Source organism: Aythya ferina (genome assembly GCF_964211825.1).
Source record: "Aythya ferina genome assembly, chromosome: 5".
In the NCBI taxonomy this organism is placed as follows: Eukaryota; Metazoa; Chordata; class Aves; order Anseriformes; family Anatidae; genus Aythya; species Aythya ferina.
In genome coordinates this window covers 10875704-10893217 of record NC_140301.1, presented here as the reverse complement: position 1 = coordinate 10893217, position 17514 = coordinate 10875704, and the positions used below count along the sequence as shown (strand labels likewise).

Genomic DNA, 17514 nt, shown 5'->3' with positions numbered 1-17514 from the left:
TCAATAGGGTTTCAATGCATCACTCACCTTAATGAAAAACAATGCCTAGCTAATTAAAATTGCATCTGTCAGCTGTTAAAATTACAGTTGTTAGCATCATTCTTGCAGGACTTTAGAGTGGAAACTTGAAAATTCTTGGGTTTGCCTTTCATTCTTAACTGGGTGACTAATTCTTTGTTCTATAGTACTTAAGAAATACCAAATTTGGCAATACAATTGGTTAGATTGCTTGTTTCCTGCCCAATGGAAATAAAGTTCTTAGTGTAAAATCATAGAATCACAGAGTATCCTGAGTTGGAAAGGACCTACAAGGATCATCAAGTTCAACTCCTGGGTCTGCACAGGACCAGCCAAAAAAATAGGCCAGACATCTGAGAGTGTTGTCCAAATGCTTCTCGAACTCTTGGTCTACCTCGGTCACAGAGGTCATCATCAGTGTTGAAGACAAAGGCAAAGAAGGCATTAAACATCTCTCCTTTGTCTATGTCCCTGTTTGTGAGGTGATTATCCTTATTAAGTAATGGACCAATGTTTATTCTGGTCTTCCTTTTGCTGTTAACATATTTAGAAACTAAAACAATAGCACTTTTTTTTATTGTCTACCACAGTACTGGCCAGTATAAATAGTTAAAATAAGAGAGTTTTGCTTAGAAGTACTACTTTCAGTACTATTGTTACCATTACAGAAATCCTATTAAACCAAAAATGCTTAGACCAAAACAGAGGATGTATTAAGGTGAGTTCAATTGTTATTTTTTACTTAGGTCGTAACCTTCTTGGTATAGGTGTAATTGTATGTGGTGTAATTGCTTAAAGTAACTAGGAAAATAAAACTAATATTCACATTTTAAAGAAAATGTACAGCACTGAAGAGATTTTCAGGGTAGGGCATAGCTGCATTACCTGAATGTTCCGTAGGCTTCCAACCCTAGATGCTGTCCCACTGGGGGAACCTGGTGTGCTGACTCTAAGGAACAGTACGGAGCGCAGAGTGGAGTGGAGACACCACGGCTAGGCTCTGTACCAGGTGGGGACTCGACTATTCTTGTACACACTGAGACCGATAAGCTGCACTTTTTGCTATCCTGAGCCAACGACCTGTCATGTTTTGACAAATGCTGTACCCTAGTGTACTTTTGCTCATTATAATATCATTATAATACCAAAACACACCTCCATCCCAAAAGCTACCCGCCTCCAAGATGCGACCACCCTTCACTGAGCATGCTCTGAATTTCTTGGAGCCGATTACCTTAAACGGAGACGGGAGAACTTTTTACCAATCATAACTGAGATATGCTTGACTAGAGTCACTCAAGCTCCACCTAAAATATAGAAAATAATATAAATTGGCCTAAGAGAGAGTGGGTGTTAGGGAAGATACCACCGTTAGGGGAGATACCATCACAAAGGAATACACCATCCCGAGGACCTCCTGACTGCTTGGATCAGTCGTGGGGCTGAGCCTCTCTTCCCCTCCCATTGGGATGCCTTTGGGTGAGATTTGAGCACTTGATTATACTGTGCGTCTCTGTGGAAACTTATAAATCTCTATAGAGTCTTTATGCCTTTTAACATGTTAATTTTCAGGCTGTGCACCTGTGTATTTAATGCATGCTAGCTTGCATTTGCAGACAGCAAATTATGGCCAGCAATCCAAAGAAGCTTTGTACCTGTTGCTGTAAAAAATTGCACTTGATTGCATTGCTCCTAGCCGTGATAGTTCTCACTGAACATGACTTTAATAAGTAAGGGCGGTTATACATTATTGGTGAATCTGTGATTGTGATAGTTTAGTGTCTTGAATCCGACTGGACCTGTAATAGTTAATCGGCTACACCCCTTAACGTGACATTGTAGCACTTCGATATAGTGAAGCTATAGCTGGTATCTTGATTTGTCTTGGACGTATGTGGATTAAAGCCACAGAATTGCTTCCATATAGTAGTTTGACCATGACTGCGCGAGCTAGCATTAGATATTGTTGAACCAAGCCCAGGAATGTGTTAATCGTGCTCTTTCCTCTTGATAGTGTCTTTCACACACACGATTGTATGAAGATCTTCCATATATTCTCCATTTTATACCAATAATCAGAGATATGATTATAGGTCCTGACTAGGTAATGAAAACTTAGAAATCTGATGTGCTGTTACGATGGCCACTAGTAGTTAAACACAGTGATAATTTTCAAATAATCTCAGCAATTTTAATGTGGAACACAGGAATAGAGGAAGTTTTAGCTTCTCTATTGGGATTACGTAGATTTGGGAAAGAGAAGAGACAAGGTTGCATTATGTGAGAAACTAGACGTAAGAGAATTGTTCATTATTAAAAGACACTAAGTATGAAGAAACGTCCTGTAGGAGAAAGAGAAATAAAAGCTATACATTCATAGAGGAAAAGTACTATAAACCACAGGGCAGAAGATAAAGCACAGCTACACGCATTTAAAGGAGCCTGGAAAAGGAAGTCAGGTTTCATGGACTTAAATGTAAAGCTGGTGCTAATTCAGTATCTGGATCACTATATATTCAAGCAGGAGGAAGCAAACGTTAAGGTGAAAGTATACACAGCCTTTCATCTCTAATGACACTAATATTTATTTCCATATGCGCTTCTCTGAAAATTCTGCAGAAAGCCATGTGGTCTAATTGATAATGACATTGCTCCTGAAATTGTTCTTTTTCTATGCTTTCTCAGCAAAATGAGCCATTCTAATTACAGTTTTGAGAAAGAAAAACACCCTTGGACTGTGATACAAGGGCTTTTGGTTGTGGACACGGAATGCCTTGAGTTCATCTCCTTTCTGTTATACCATCTCAGTCGTGTTTTACAGCCCCTCACCAGAAGTTGTAGTCTGTCTCCTTTGCTCCATAACAGTCTTCACATATGTACTCCTTGTTTTTTTCCTAATGCTTGGAAACCGTAGCTTGGTTTCATATCTGTATTTATTTGTTTATTGTCTTTGTCCAAACAGTAAAGTTATTTCTCCTTTTTGGTTAACATTCTCACTTTGAACTTAACTGAGAGGCTCCCTCTCTTTTTTCTCGAAGGATACACCTTAGGGATGGAAACAGTTATTTCTTTTTCTCCTCTTTACCCAAGTCCTAAAAGGGCTGTTATTCTTCTTATTAGTAGAAGAGGAGGTTTCCATAGTATTTCTCCTCATCTTCGCCTTCATGGAGGACATTCTGTGCAGCTGTGCAGGGATGTGTGTGTATTAAAGTTTGTCCTCTATGCCTGTGCCTGCTTTTCTGCTCAGTTTTTGCTAGATGCTGGTGAATTAACCAGCTGTCATTCTGTTTACCCGTTCACCAAAAGCTCATTGAAAGTATAGGTCCTCCTGTATAAACAGAGCACAGAATTTAAAGCAGTAATACTGGTTCAACTCTTTTTTTTTTTTTTTTTTTTTTTTTTTTCCTTTTTCTTTTCCTTCTCATTCAGTGTGAGATCTTTGTAGACTAAGGATATTTTGACACCTGTTAAGCTAGCAATACCAGCTGTACAAAACCACACACAGATAAGATGCAGTTTAGGGGCGCAAAGGATAAAAACAATAGGGACATGTGAACAGAGCACAGATTTGTGGAGGTGTACATTAATCCAGGAACTTGCTAAGGTATGAAGTATGATTTGTGAAAAACTTTTTGTCCAGGATTCGAGGGCATTGTAGTCATTTGCAACTTCCAGGCCTATGAGGGGACCTTGACCTGCCAGTTCCACCTAGATCTCTCATCTGGTCTTGGCAGATAAAAATTGCTATTTCCTATTACATCTTGGTAAAGTCATGTTGATTTTCGTTGATGTAGGGTTTGTATTATCAATTATTTTCTCAATAAGAAAAATCAGAAACCTGTGTTAAGAAAACAGCTCTCAAAGATACTTCGAAGTGTGGTCTTCACAATCATGTGAATTCTGTGGACCACTTTACTTTTGATAGTCATCGCCTTTCTGGCTTTTAGATGTCTCTGGCAATGGTAGTATGTTTTCATAAAGCAGATAGTGTCCTGTCTGGCTGTACTATATGGGTGACTTCTTGTTTTTGGTTACAATGTGAGTAGGTTATATTGCAGTTAATTAAAAGAATAACAGTAGGAAAAATTTGTGGGGGGAAGAGAGTATTGGAAACTGCTGGAAATAAGAATTCTTTTGCTCTGCTTTTAGATATTGCCGATCTAGTCACAGCTTGTTTAGTTGTGCTCTTTATTTATTTTTTTATAGTTTATTTACAACTAATGCAAATTCACGAAAGAAATCAAGCTAGAATTTTGCTTTTTAATAGAGATGGTGTAAATACATTTCATATATAGAGAGAAATCTCCACTCTTACAGTGAAAGCTCACATTTTTTTCATAATGTTTTCCTCTAGGGGGAGAAAAGAAAACCATGAAGTTTTCATCAGCTGAACTCTGACTGTTTTGCCTTTAAATAAAACTTAATCTAGTTTCAAAAATTGAGATAGCTAGCTTTGGAAACAGACCCCAGCAGTTGAAACCAGTGATGCAGATTCACCTCTCCTTTTTTTTTTTTTTTTCCCCTCTTCCTTCAGTGGGAGATTTTTCTAGACTGTTTGCCACCTCAGCAGTGTGCATATGTGTATATGTGCACATGCATATGTATACACGTGCTCTTTAACATATCCACGAATTGGGATTTATCATCTTTTTTTTTTTTTTTTTTTTTTTTTTCAGTGCTGCAGGTTGATTCAAAGATCATTGAACTTAGAGTATCTTCCTCTCAAATTTCACAAGGATTAGTTCAACCTGCTGCATGCTTCGGACACTGTCCTTTGTTTCAGAGAATTTCACTGTGTTTTGATATTGCTGCTTACAGGTGGTTAGTCAGTGCTTATAGGTGAAAGCCTGCCTTGCTTGCTAATGCTAGAATTAGGCCTTATTGCTGGTAAAGTGCTCTGAAATGTACATAATGATACCAGTAATAAAATAATAGAGTATCGTGACTAACACTGTAATGCTGACTCTGTTCCAGACCTCCACTCTCAGAGGTCAGGATGCTGCATAATACAAATTAAAATTCTGCTTCTGGGAGAGTCCCAGAAAGCTTGTTTGCATTAAGGCTCTTTTCCATTATTAGACATTGGATTCTTATCCAAACAAGACATGCTTAGAGTTAGCTTTCATGGACAAGGAGGGTTGGGTTTGCATCTCTCTGGTCATCTTTCATTCTTTGTACTTTGCCCACTTATCCCGGTGGGACTTGACGGAGTCTGAGTGAATGAATTTTTCAGCAGGTGATACTGTTAAAGGAAATAGGAAGAAAGACTTCATTGATTCCTTATGATGATAGAGGATGTGGTCATTCAGAGTTATTAGAAAGGAAAGACTAAGGGCATGTGTTCCAATATCATGTTACTTAACTGCATCTAAGCTTGGACTGTGTTATCAAAGGGGAAAGCGTTAAATCACTAGTTCAATTTCATAGCCAAAAGCAAAGCAATTAAAATAAAAGTTAGTACTAAGCATTGAGGCAGGAATTAAGGTTGCAGGTGAAGAATATTTTTTATGATCATCTGTTGGATATATTTCTTTCTTTTACTGCTCCTCTTGTTTAGCTCACCTCAGGTTATGCCTAAGGAACGCAGTATTGTTGCAATCTCCAAAGCAGAAATGCCTCTTTCAGTAACTTGTGCTGTAAATCACATCTGATTATCATATATGCTAGGATGAGAAATACATCTTGTATTTTTCAGTTATGTCAATTAAGGTTATGTTTATATGGAAAAATTATTTATAATACCTGAAATTAAGGGTTTTTATTCTGCTGCTGTCTTCTATGTATTTATTTTTACATTACAAATTAAATTTAAAAAAGCACAAACAACAAGACTAGATTGTATAGTAAGGACATAGAACAAAGAAAGGTGTTTAGCATGGCTTAGAGGTATGCTTGGAAGAGAACTGTTCTGCAGTGATCTACAATTTTCTTACCTGAATAAGACGTTTGGCTCTAATTCTCTGTGGAACCTGGTTAAGGCAGAATAGCCTCTACCCATGAAAATAACAACACTAAATCCTCTGTTATGTTAAACCGTCTGGTTTAGCTTCTGCAATGTTCCATCTGAATATGGGAGGACACTTCTTTACTGTGGGGGTCACAGAGCACTGGAACAGGTTACCCAGAGAGATTGTGGAGACTCCTCCCCGGGAATTATTCAAAACCTGCTTGGGTGCCATCCTGCGCAGTGTGCTCTAGATGATCCTGCTTGGCCAGGGGGGTTGGACCAAGATGATCTTGAGATCTTCCCTTCCAACCCCAACCATTCTGTGATTCTCTTGAAGTGGTGTGGTTGCCAATTTAACAATGGTGATGAGTATGCCAGTTTAAGTCAATATTTCCACAAGTATTTTTCAGCAGAGTTGGAGATAGGAGGAAAAAAAAAAAGATAGAAAGATATGAGTAAATATGTGGTTGAAAAGACATAAAGAGAGAACATTTAGAAAGATGCAAATACTGCTTGAAGGCCATAAATAGAGAAGATAGGGCACTGTGTGTGCTTACCAACATGGGAGAGTACTTCTTCATTACCTGTGTACTGCTTTGCACTGCACAAATGATCACAGAGTGAGCAAATTACTCTAGTGTGAAAATAGCAGATTATTAATTTTGTGTGACTTTTTGCTGAGAACATATCACAGGTCTCATTTATTTTAACAGTGTATATTAAAAGTCATTATAGAATGCAAGAGCAGTAGTTCTCTAGGGACTGTAGATATTTTTAGGCATGGCAAAGATCAAAAAAAAAAACAAACAAAAAAAAACCAACAAAAAACAGGTTTCACCAGCATTTAATTTTTCAGAGAGATGTAGTGTCCTTCAAAATGCCACAGTAAAAGGTTGCCGTGGGCACAGGGATTCTAGATCAATTATATGGGCAGCTTTCTACAATTTATCATTTGAAGATAGCATCTGTGTGGATTTGAAAGAGTAAGCCAGTCAATATCCCAGGACATAGATAGGACGAGACAAACTGGGTAAGAGTATTAGGGATAAAAATAGAGCAGTGAAGCAAAAATTGTGGACAATGGTATAAGACAAGTGCTGATGGAGTCAGGTATTTAATGTAATTGCTCTCAGTATAGCGGCATGAGGAAAGAATTGTTCATTTTGATACAGTAATCCATTGTTAACCCTTAGCCATTAGTACTATCTGATAGAAGGGACTCAAAAGGTAAGGTATTAGCTGAATGAAAATGGATAGAATTATTTCAATGTATCATATTGCTTGGCTGATGTAGGTGAAAGGAAGAAAAGCAATGCTCCCCTCGCTTCTTGCCTGCTGTGCCCTCCCCTCCCTCTGCCCCAATGTAGGTATGAACTGGTATTGCGAAGGACATTTGGAAAGATTTTAAAAATAACAATAAATAAGGAGGTGAATCTATTACAGAAATCTGACAGTGCTTTTCCAACAGCAGTATTTATTTTATCAGTGAGTACTGGGATCCGAAAAGAGTTTCTTTCATAAGTGAAATCAAAGCCAAAGCAAACAGGGCTTTGGGACTACATCTATATAATCAGTAAACCAGAGGCAATCTTTCTAAGGAACAGAGCTATTTCTGTAAGAATGAGGTGATTATATTGCTTTGTTTTCTAATGGGCTCTAATATATTTGGGAACAGTAGTAGCGTAACCTTTTATGTGACATAAACTTATGTAACGGTAACTCTTACAGTCAAGCATGCAGTAGTTAGATTTAGAATAAAATCTCATGCATTAAGAGCCTTTGAAGAAGAAAAATGGGTATAAGATCGGTACTAAATACTATGGGAGAATAGTCCAGTTAGATTTATTATGTATAACTTCCTTCTCTCTGTCCCTGTGGTAATACGTTGAGGTTTCTGTCATAGTTTCTAGCCAGAGAAAGCAATTAACTCTCTCCGTGTCATGAACAAGCCAGCTGTATTGTACCGATGAATACCAGTTGTGTAAGTGAATAGACTTTACAGATGATTCACATGTTTGTTAGCTACAGGTTCGTTGAAGGAGCATGATGCAGATTGCATCTATGTCGTCGTACTCAGGGTTTTAGCAAGGCAGTAACGGAGAGCAGTGTCAGACTGCTGATGCCAAACTGGAAAGCTTGCAGTTGTCTATGGCTGTGCCATGCTGATGGACTGTGACAGTACAGCTATAATTTACAGTTTGTCTTATGAAATCATCTTTGATGGCAAGAATTTCCCACGTGGGCCTTGTGATGAGCCTCGTTTTTTTCACCACCTTCTTCTCAGCATTTAGGAGATTCCCAAAACACCTCAAGCTTTAAGGAAAGCTATGTAGAATTCCTAGGGAGGAATATCATCATTTTCTCATCTTCTGTTGCCTGCAGCAGGATGGGAAGAACCAGTACTGTTACATTTCTGATGAACTGCCAAGCATGACTGTGTTGAAGTTAAGCAATCTTTTCTTTATTGGGATACATGTTACCATAACCATGCAGCCGTTTATGCCACTGAAAAGGATGAAGCTTGGGTATCCCAATATCTTATCACATTTAGGAATTTTTATTTATTCCTAAATTAGCATTTGGAGCGAACCTTAACTAAACTTCTGATCTGAAAGAAGGGCAGCATGTACAAATGTGATTATTTCCTAACCACATAGTTGTGGGTAATGAATGAATGAATTTATAATGTGAACTAGTGAACATACTACTTCTAAAAAGGACAGTAAGCAGTTTTTCAGCTGTCTTTAAGGCAAGGCTAATAGGAAAGAGCAAGCTGACACCATCATGGGACTTAGAGCCACACAGGCTTACACCAAATTTCATATTTTTATAAGAGGATAGTTCAAAATGCATCACATCGTATTTGAATTGTATCCCTTTTTGAGCTTATCTTTCATCATTCTCTGAATTTAACCCTTACTTGTTGCAGTGTCCTTGGTAATATTGTCAAGAAGATTACTCTGACTACAAGCAAAGATACAGTGTTTCACTATGTAGTAGTGTTCTTGAGTGATACAGCGGTAGTTTGGTATCCCCTGAAATCCCTTGTGTACTCTTATCTCAGAGTAGACAACTTCTCTTGTTGTCAGTTTGCTCCTGCAAAGTTCTGAGAGCCAGCTACTCCTGTGGGGCCAGCACCGGCTTATACACGATCAACTCCATTTTAGTTGAAGTGGTCTCATTATAATCAGAAGCAGTGACATCTCACTTACTACTCTTCAGAGTGCTTTATACAGCTTCAGAGGGCATGAAAGTGTTCTTTGCTTTTTTTTTCTGGTAGACACCAGGTCATTTCCTAAAATGCAGATTTTTTTTTTTCTTGAAGTAGCTGCTGGTATGCCTGAGGTTGTTAAAATACCTTTGGGTGATGAAGAACTTCTCTGTGTGTTGTAATGCCCATGAGAGGACACCATGAATGTTACTCAGAATCTATGAATGGCACAGTGGTGCTCAAAGACATTGGTCTGCTCTGGATCAGCAGCTGGAGAGCAGGGATGGTGACACTCAGGTAAAAGCTATGAATCCTCCTGGCCTAATGGACTGTGAAACTGAGAAGAAGCTTGCTTGCTACATAGCCTGTCACAATCCAGTTAATTAAAGAGCTGAATGAGCAATGTATTAAAAAAGAAAAGTCTCTACACATACACAGGCACACTACTTAGTAACCTCATTGTGCTTCTGTGTGTTCTAAATACAAACATCAATATATTTTCAGAGAATAATTAGAAAAAAAAAAAAAAAAAAAGGCTGAATAATCCAGGGTAAGGCAATCTGGATTCCAGTAAATTCTAAACATCATAGTGTCTGCTGTTATACAAGATGAATCTTGACTTGTTTTTGCTACTTGCTTTGGCATGTTTGAGCGAATGATGAAGATGCTGCTGTTAGCCAAAACCTGTTCCCCCAAATGTTCCATTCTGCTTTTTGTGATTATTTTTTTTGATGTGTTCTCTAAACTACATTATCATACGTGAAATCTGACTGAATATTTTAAAAAATAATTTATTTGCAACTGTCAGAGATGCCTTATGAATAAATTATCAACTGTCCCTAAGAACTATAGCTGCACACATTAAAAGAAAAAAAACATAAGACAATGAACATTTTCTGTTAATATATTTATCAAATGAATGAAGTCATTCACTTAGGGTTAAGAAAACAACTCCTTTCTGTTACAAGTAATGCATTGTTTTTATTTTCTTCACTGTTAACATGTCAGTGGCAGCTTTCTAACTGATTTAAATGATCTCTTGCAGAAACTTCGGTTTAATAGACAGCTTTTATCCTAGGAGACGTCAAGGCTCTTGAGGGCCATACCCCCAAACCAACCACACAGACATTTAATAATACACCGTAAATTGCCAACCTAATGATGGAAAATACAAGGGAGGAGTGGAACCACAAGTTTTCAGTTTGCCTGACAGGAGCCAATTCAGTAGAATTGTAAAAGAAAAAATCTTCTAACTAGAGGGACACTAGATAGTCTGGACAGCAAGCACTAAAGAGTCTTGTACTGACTTTGATCATATGATTGTGGTATTTTGAGGAATGATGAGAAAAAATACTGTAGCTGAAATACCTTGGCTCCAATGATTTGGTCACATTAGTGAGGACTCAGGTTATGAGAAGCTCTATTTTTTATTTTCATTTTTAAGGCAAAAAAAAGTATAACATAAAGCAATGAGAATAATCATTTGTATATTGGTGAAAGCATTATCAGGGATGGTAAAAAGGAGCTCATCTTGTGCCTAAGCAATATTTTAATGTCTAGGGCTTAATTTCACTAGAGGGGATTTTAGAAAGCAACCACTTTATGACTGCTGTGTGGATGCTTTTCTAATGTAGCTGGAAAAGATGTACCAAAAGAGTGCTCATATTGTGATCTTGGTGAATTCTAGTCACTTGCTAGAGTATGCATGGTAGAAGATTTAAGCCTAAAAGTGATAAAATAAACAGCTGGGGCTTTGGGGTGGAGACAGGAGGTGACTTTACTTGAATATCCTATTGTCCTTCTCAGGAATGTTACATTAGTTCAGACGTGGCCTGCTCTGCTCTGGAAAGTATGACTATTCAAGTGTGATTTGCATGTGAATATGTTTTTTAATGCTTATTTTTGTGTTTAACCTGATAGTTATACAGTTGTAATCCCTAGAGGGGCAGTTAAATTGATAGAAAGCAGATATGGAATACTGATACTTGTCTTGATCGTAAAATAGGTATATCAGTGTAAAGCACTTTTATGCTGCCCAGAGGAAGAGGGTACATCGTTTTAATGAAGCTCTCAAAGCGATAGTACTTTCTGATGTTATATTTATAGTTACTATATTGCTTATGGATTCCCAGGTGATGCTACGCCAACCCTAATTTACGGAGGCATTTTCAGCTAGCTACTTACTTTTGATGCTAGGGTAACATTTCTCAGCCTTGATGAAATGGAGATTTTCCTTTGACTTATCTGCTTTTGTTAGGAGTTTTTTCCCTGTCTGTAACTGGACAGCAAGTTCATCCCTCTAAGCCAGGAATGGTGAGGGTTGTCTGTTTGCAGCGCTGCCCTGCCTTGGAGGAGATGAATCGCTACCCAGGAGTCCAGGTTGGTAAATGGGTGTAAGGCTAGCTTAAACATTGGCAGCTAACAACTAGTTTTTTTCTTACTCTTCTGACTGAGGGAACCTGAGCTGCTGCCAGCTCACAGGGAGCTGCTGACTGCTGCTCTGTCTTGCTTTATGGTTCCCTGAAATCTCTTCGCGGAGGGTTGCATTGCACAGTTTGCAAAAACAATCCTGTGCTAAAGGTTAAAAACAAACCAAAAACCAACAGCAAATGGGTATTGGTTATGTGAGATATATGCAAAAGACAATAGGAGCAGAGGGGAAAAAAAGAGAAGCAGAGCTGAAGTCCAGTGAGTCTGGCAGCGGAAAGGAGATGAAAATGGGAGAGAACAGAATCAGGGAGAATTCAGAGAGCAAAAAATACATATAATGAACAAGGAACTCCTAAGTCAGTAGAGTGAAAACAGCATGTGTTTGTTTTTGCATAAGCATAGGGTGACTGAAATTTTAGGACCTCTCTTCTGCTCCGCTGCTGTTGTGCTCTGCTATTTTGAAAACTCTGTTTTATTTGATTCCATCAGCTTGTGAATATGCTGTAAGATTTAAAATCTAAAGAACAACAGAGGTTGGTTTCACATATTGAAAAATGTAGATTATTTAGAGTAGAGTTAAATACAGCTGAAATCATGGTTTAGTAATAACTTGTATAAAAGGGGGGCTGGCTGGGGAGACACGCCCCGGCCCCCGTCAATAATAATGTTTTCTGTTAAGGAATCAAGAATTAGATGTCAGAGCTTTCTGAAAAGCTGTCCTTTTATTCTCAACTTTCCTTTTCTGTCTATTCTTCACTACAGAGTGCTTGAAAATTGGAATTAAAGTTGGGAAAATTTGCTTTCCAGCCAGAAAGCAAGTAAATGCAAGACAGTTGCAACTTGAGTAATTGATTCTGATACTTAATAGATTTCCACATAAATCATTTGATAATGCTCTGGAACACTGCATAGTTGGTTTCATTTTGTTTTGATTTGAATATTATTGTCTTCCATTATTTAAACTGTGAAGCCCCAAACAATGGTTGATGATACCGCTAATGTCCAAATGGATTATTATAAAAAGCACACAAACAGTCATTTGCAACAGCAGATGCAGAGCGCATTGTTTCCAAGATTGCTCATTTGTGGTTACAGGACTGACGGTTTAAAAAAGAGTAGGTCTCTTTCCCCTTTTGGGTGAACGGAAACTCCCATTACTATTAACAGGATCTATGCCCTATTTACAGCAGAGATTAATTGGGCTTGATGTGACTTTTGTTGGAGGGGACAAATGGAGACAAGAACCTCTAGTTGTGATTTGGTTTCTATTTGTAATCTATGTTTAAATATTTGGCAATAGGATTCCAAGTGGGACATGAAGAGGGTCAAGTGGTTTGTAAAGTTTATGAAGTATGTGTGTAGACGAGAAACTCTTTCACTGGCTGTGGGTTGGTAGGCTTGGTCATTTTCCCTGCGTGAAAGCTTTTTCTTTTCTTGTTTTTATTTTATTTATTTATTTTTAAATGCTCAGAAATTACCTTTACATCCGAAGTGTTCATTTTTCCTGTTTATTATCTCTGTGATGCAGCAAAGTTTTAACTTATTCTTTTCTTTCCTTCCTCTGTGCAGAGTGTACATGCACCAAATGTCTTTTTTATTTCATTTTGCAGTTTAATAAGCCAAATAGTTTAATCAGAAGTGTTTACTTTGGTTTAGTTATATTTCTTATAGAAATAAAATTCATTTTCCTTTGAACAGCCATTTTTTTTGCCCCAAATTGTGATTTGTATGTCAGACAGAGGCAGTACCATCGTGTGTCAAGGCATAACACAACTTGTATTGTATTTCTGTCTTGTTTTGGTTGGTATGAGATGACAACTGCTTCTGGTGAAGCAAAAAAAATTATATCAGGTGCTAAGCAGGTAGCTCCACTGAGGTAAGGTTCTTGTGCTTTGTACTCAGAGTGCACTCAGAGCATTGCTGGGTGTGCTGACACTGATGATAGAACATAACATGCGTATGTTTCTTTTTAAGTTCATGAACACTATTTAGAACTGTAAGGAGTAATGGTGATTCCTGATTAGCTGTAGGGTAGGTGAGTACTGCAGCAGAGAGAGCTCGGTGTAGGTAATAAACACTATTTTGGTAACTGTTAAGGAAACCCTTGAAGCCAGTAGAACAGCACTCACTGAACCAACCTACTCTGTAATGTAACAGTCCTTATGGAAAAGCTGAAGCCCAAATGCCTTTGTTGTTGCAAAGAAGCAGCTTATGTAGATGGAAGCTGTTGATATGTGAATGATCATTATGCTGTGTCAAGTCTCATTTTAAAGACCATAAGTATACCTTTTTAAAAGAAAAACAAACTACTTCACCAATCTGGAGAGAAACATTAATCATGTATTTTTATCACCTCAAAAGACCACTAGAAGATGAGCTCTAATATTTCAAATGTGACACGCAATCTATACTCATGAATCACAATTTGAGTTCCATTACAACTGAGCTGGTATATACCACTGTGTGCTTTATAGATTTTACTCTAACAATATTAAGTAAAAACCCAAAGCTTTTTGTGATGAATACCTAACCTTTTACAAGAATTTGTAAAATTGTGGCCTAAAACAACGATTTTAGCATTGCCCTTCAGGCTTTAACAACAAAGTACTACTGCTGGTTTTGACCTCTCAGTATTATTTTCCATAAAGGAAACACGTGTGTTAGTAGAAGGTTAATACTGCAAAGGTAAAAGAAAATGTGAAATACTGAAAGGATATGTGGAAAATGCACAGAGAAACACTGTGAAAAGAGTTAAATGAGCAAAGTTTGAAGAGAGGGGTCTTTTCTTCCTTCTGCTTCTTTTGTTAGGCCCAGTTCTTCTTGGACTCAAGGACTTCTGCTGTAACCCAGTGTTGGTTGTTCTTAATTCCTCTATTTATAGTTAAGCCATCAATTCAAGTTCTTATTCTCCTTTTGAGAAATTCATATCAGTTGTGGATTTTCTTTTATACCTGGGAATTCTCATATTTGGTGTTACAGTTCAATTCCTCCACCTTTGAGAGTTTTAATCCTCTCGCTTCTCTTTGGGGGAAGAAAGAGGAGGATTATTGTCCGGTGAATTTGGGGAGGAAGCTGGGGATAGAAGGTAGAAGCACATCACGTTAATTTTCAAAAGAATTCATTGCTATTTAGATATTATAGATTTATTCTCAGACATCTTTTCGTTCCTCTCCCTTTAATTCCAGAAAATTATTAGATATGCAAGAATAAAACTCCTCAAAGCTATATTCCAAAAGCCTATTAAAAAGAGTCTGCAAGCAGAACAGTGTGAACACACATCAACACCTGAGTGTTTCCCAAGTGGCTATGGCACTCGGTGGTGTGATAACAAGACGTGTGGGAGGATTTTTCTTGGCTTTTATCTTCTGTATATTGATGCCTCTGACTTTTTAAAATTCATTTCATCAAGTGTCACAGCAACAGAAACAACAGAAATGCAGGAGCAAGGTAGTTCAAGGTGTTTGCAGTGGTATAGAAAGTCTTGCCTCCAGGCCATCATTTCTAATTCAGCCCAAGTTGGTAGCAGTTGGAAATCACTCCCAACTGACAGCTGTTTGGTGGCCAGTGCGAAGTGATTTAGTTCATGGTTTCTACTGGACAGACGTCTGTGGTGTATAGAAAGCATAAGCAGAGCTGGCATGGGTTTTGCTTTCAAGGCTGGAAAACCTGGGTGTATTTCAACTGCAGCTACTGCTGTTCAGAGAAGTTAAATAGGTTACCTGCATTTAAGCAACTAAGCAATTGAACTAACTCAATATTTGCACAATTAAGGCCCCTCTTCAGAGATTAAACGCTGATGACGTTGTACTAACCCCAATCAGCACTGTGTGTTGAAGGCTAGGGGGGCCTGTAGCTTGGTGTCTGCATGCGGCTTTGCAGAGGGGTGTGTTAGGATACCACACTGTGGGGTGACCAGCTCATCTGAACCTCACCAACTAAGGAAGTTCTCCAGCTCTGTTATTAGTTACTAGCTTTCTTGAGTGTGAGCAATCAATAACAAGGAGAAGGAGATATGGGAAAAATGAGCTTGATTCTTTTTTCTTTTGTGTGAACATGTGTAATACTAGAATTAATCTTTTGAAAGCCATGAATTACTTTATGTAAAATCTGTGCTACTAAGCAGAAAATCTATCTTGCTGAGGAAAAAAAAAAAAAAAAAAAAAAGAATTCTTCAGTATAATATCTGGTTTTGTGGGGAAGGAAGGGAGAATATTTTACAGTTTACAGTATCACTTTGGGATATTTAGACAGGGTAGTAAATGATAGGCTTATTCTCCATTGTGAAAACAATAATTTTGAATTTTGGGTTTGCAATAGCAGGAGAGATTGCTCAAGCAAACAGATATGAGGCGAAATTACTGCCATTCCTAAGTCATCCTTATTTATTTATTTATTGTATTGTATTGGGATAATGTAAGGAAAGCTAAAAATGGTCTTAGGCATCTGGCTTGATCTTCTGCCTGTGTGGGACGTGGAAGCAGTGCAGAGTGCTGTTCAGTAATAGTGCTGTTCTGTTCCTGGAGCAGAAGTTTGTTTCACAGACAGCTGGAATACTCACTGATCAGCTCTTCATTTGAATGTGCCTTGTTGTCATGCCATATCTGTTCAGCACTACAACCAGTATTATGTTGTGCAGAGTTCCCACGCCTTAATAATTTTGGCTACCTATGAGTCAGAGTTAGGATTTTCAGTGTTGCTTATTTCTGATACTGATTTATGCGTTTGAAAACTGCATCATTTTTATTTTTAATTTATATATAAAAATGTTCATGTTACTTTTTCCAGAGTTTTAATTTAAGAAACAATATTTTTAAATTTTTTATTAAGAGCAAGGGAAGGAACCCCTTCGTTACTGTGTTGCAGGACTTTTGACTATACTTTAAGAAATAATTTTCCACTAAATTTGCTTCGTTCTTTGTTCTTTAATGCTGGAGTTCAACCAGATCACGTTTGGAGTTGTAAATGAAATTTATCTTCTCTTACTCTAATGTTATGTCATATTATTTATTTAACTGAGCCTGACTGTGACTTTCCTTGGTTCTTCTTCCCTGCAGATATTGATGAGTGTGCTGCCAAGATGCATTACTGTCATGCCAACACTGTGTGTGTTAATTTGCCCGGATCCTATCGTTGTGACTGTGTCAAGGGATATGTCCGAGTAGATGATTTCTCATGTACAGGTGAGCTCTTATGTATATAGCAATAGTGTTATCATACTCCGTGTGCTTTGTGTATTCCTCACTTCCTAATAATTCCCCGGGCCATACCAGAAGCAATGTTCTTGTTGATCCACGGCTGGTGTAATTGACACAAGTGTGATAGATAAAAATGGTATGAGGTACATTTCTTATGTGTGTGCCCCTTGGGATTAACTGGAGGGTGACTCAGGAAGCTTTGTGATACCTGCACCTGAGTGCTGTTGTCGACCAGAACATTGTCCCTTCATGTCCTACCTCTGGATTCCATATGAGGTGGGCAGCTGGAGATCAGATCATGTCAGGTTCCTAGCACTGATGTGCCCATCACCTTTACTCCAAAGTTTCAGTCCTGCCTCTTCATGGGAGAATAACTCACCCAAACCATTGGACCTGCTTTATTATAGCAAGGACATGAAAAGGGCTCATGCATAGTGAGAAGAAATGATGTTTTATTACATATAAACTGGTCAATATATTGAAACATCAGAAATTAGCTAAGAGGAAATTTTTTGTAGACAAAGCTGAGATAAATATATAAAAGCAGAAATAAAAATGTATCATTACGTGGTGTGAAAATTGTTGCTCTTAATGCTGAGAATTAATGTCTCCAGGCCTGCTACACATTATTTAGAAAAGAGAAATGGTATGCTAGCATTAGATAACTAATCCAATGATACTTTTTTTTTTTTTTTTTTTTTTTTTTTTTTTAA

The 17514-nt window shown here is 37.8% G+C and overlaps 1 protein-coding gene across 5 annotated transcripts in view; it reads left to right on the top strand.

Annotated features, from left to right (window-relative positions):
• NELL1 (neural EGFL like 1) overlaps positions 1-17514 on the top strand; it is a 287963-nt gene that overhangs the window by 132146 nt on the left and 138303 nt on the right. For all 5 annotated transcript variants that reach the window (XM_084520793.1, XM_084520792.1, XM_084520790.1 and 2 more), the window contains exon 13: positions 16661-16786. In XM_084520793.1, the coding sequence (XP_084376919.1) occupies positions 16661-16786 (126 nt within the window). The remainder of the gene's footprint in view (positions 1-16660; positions 16787-17514) is intronic.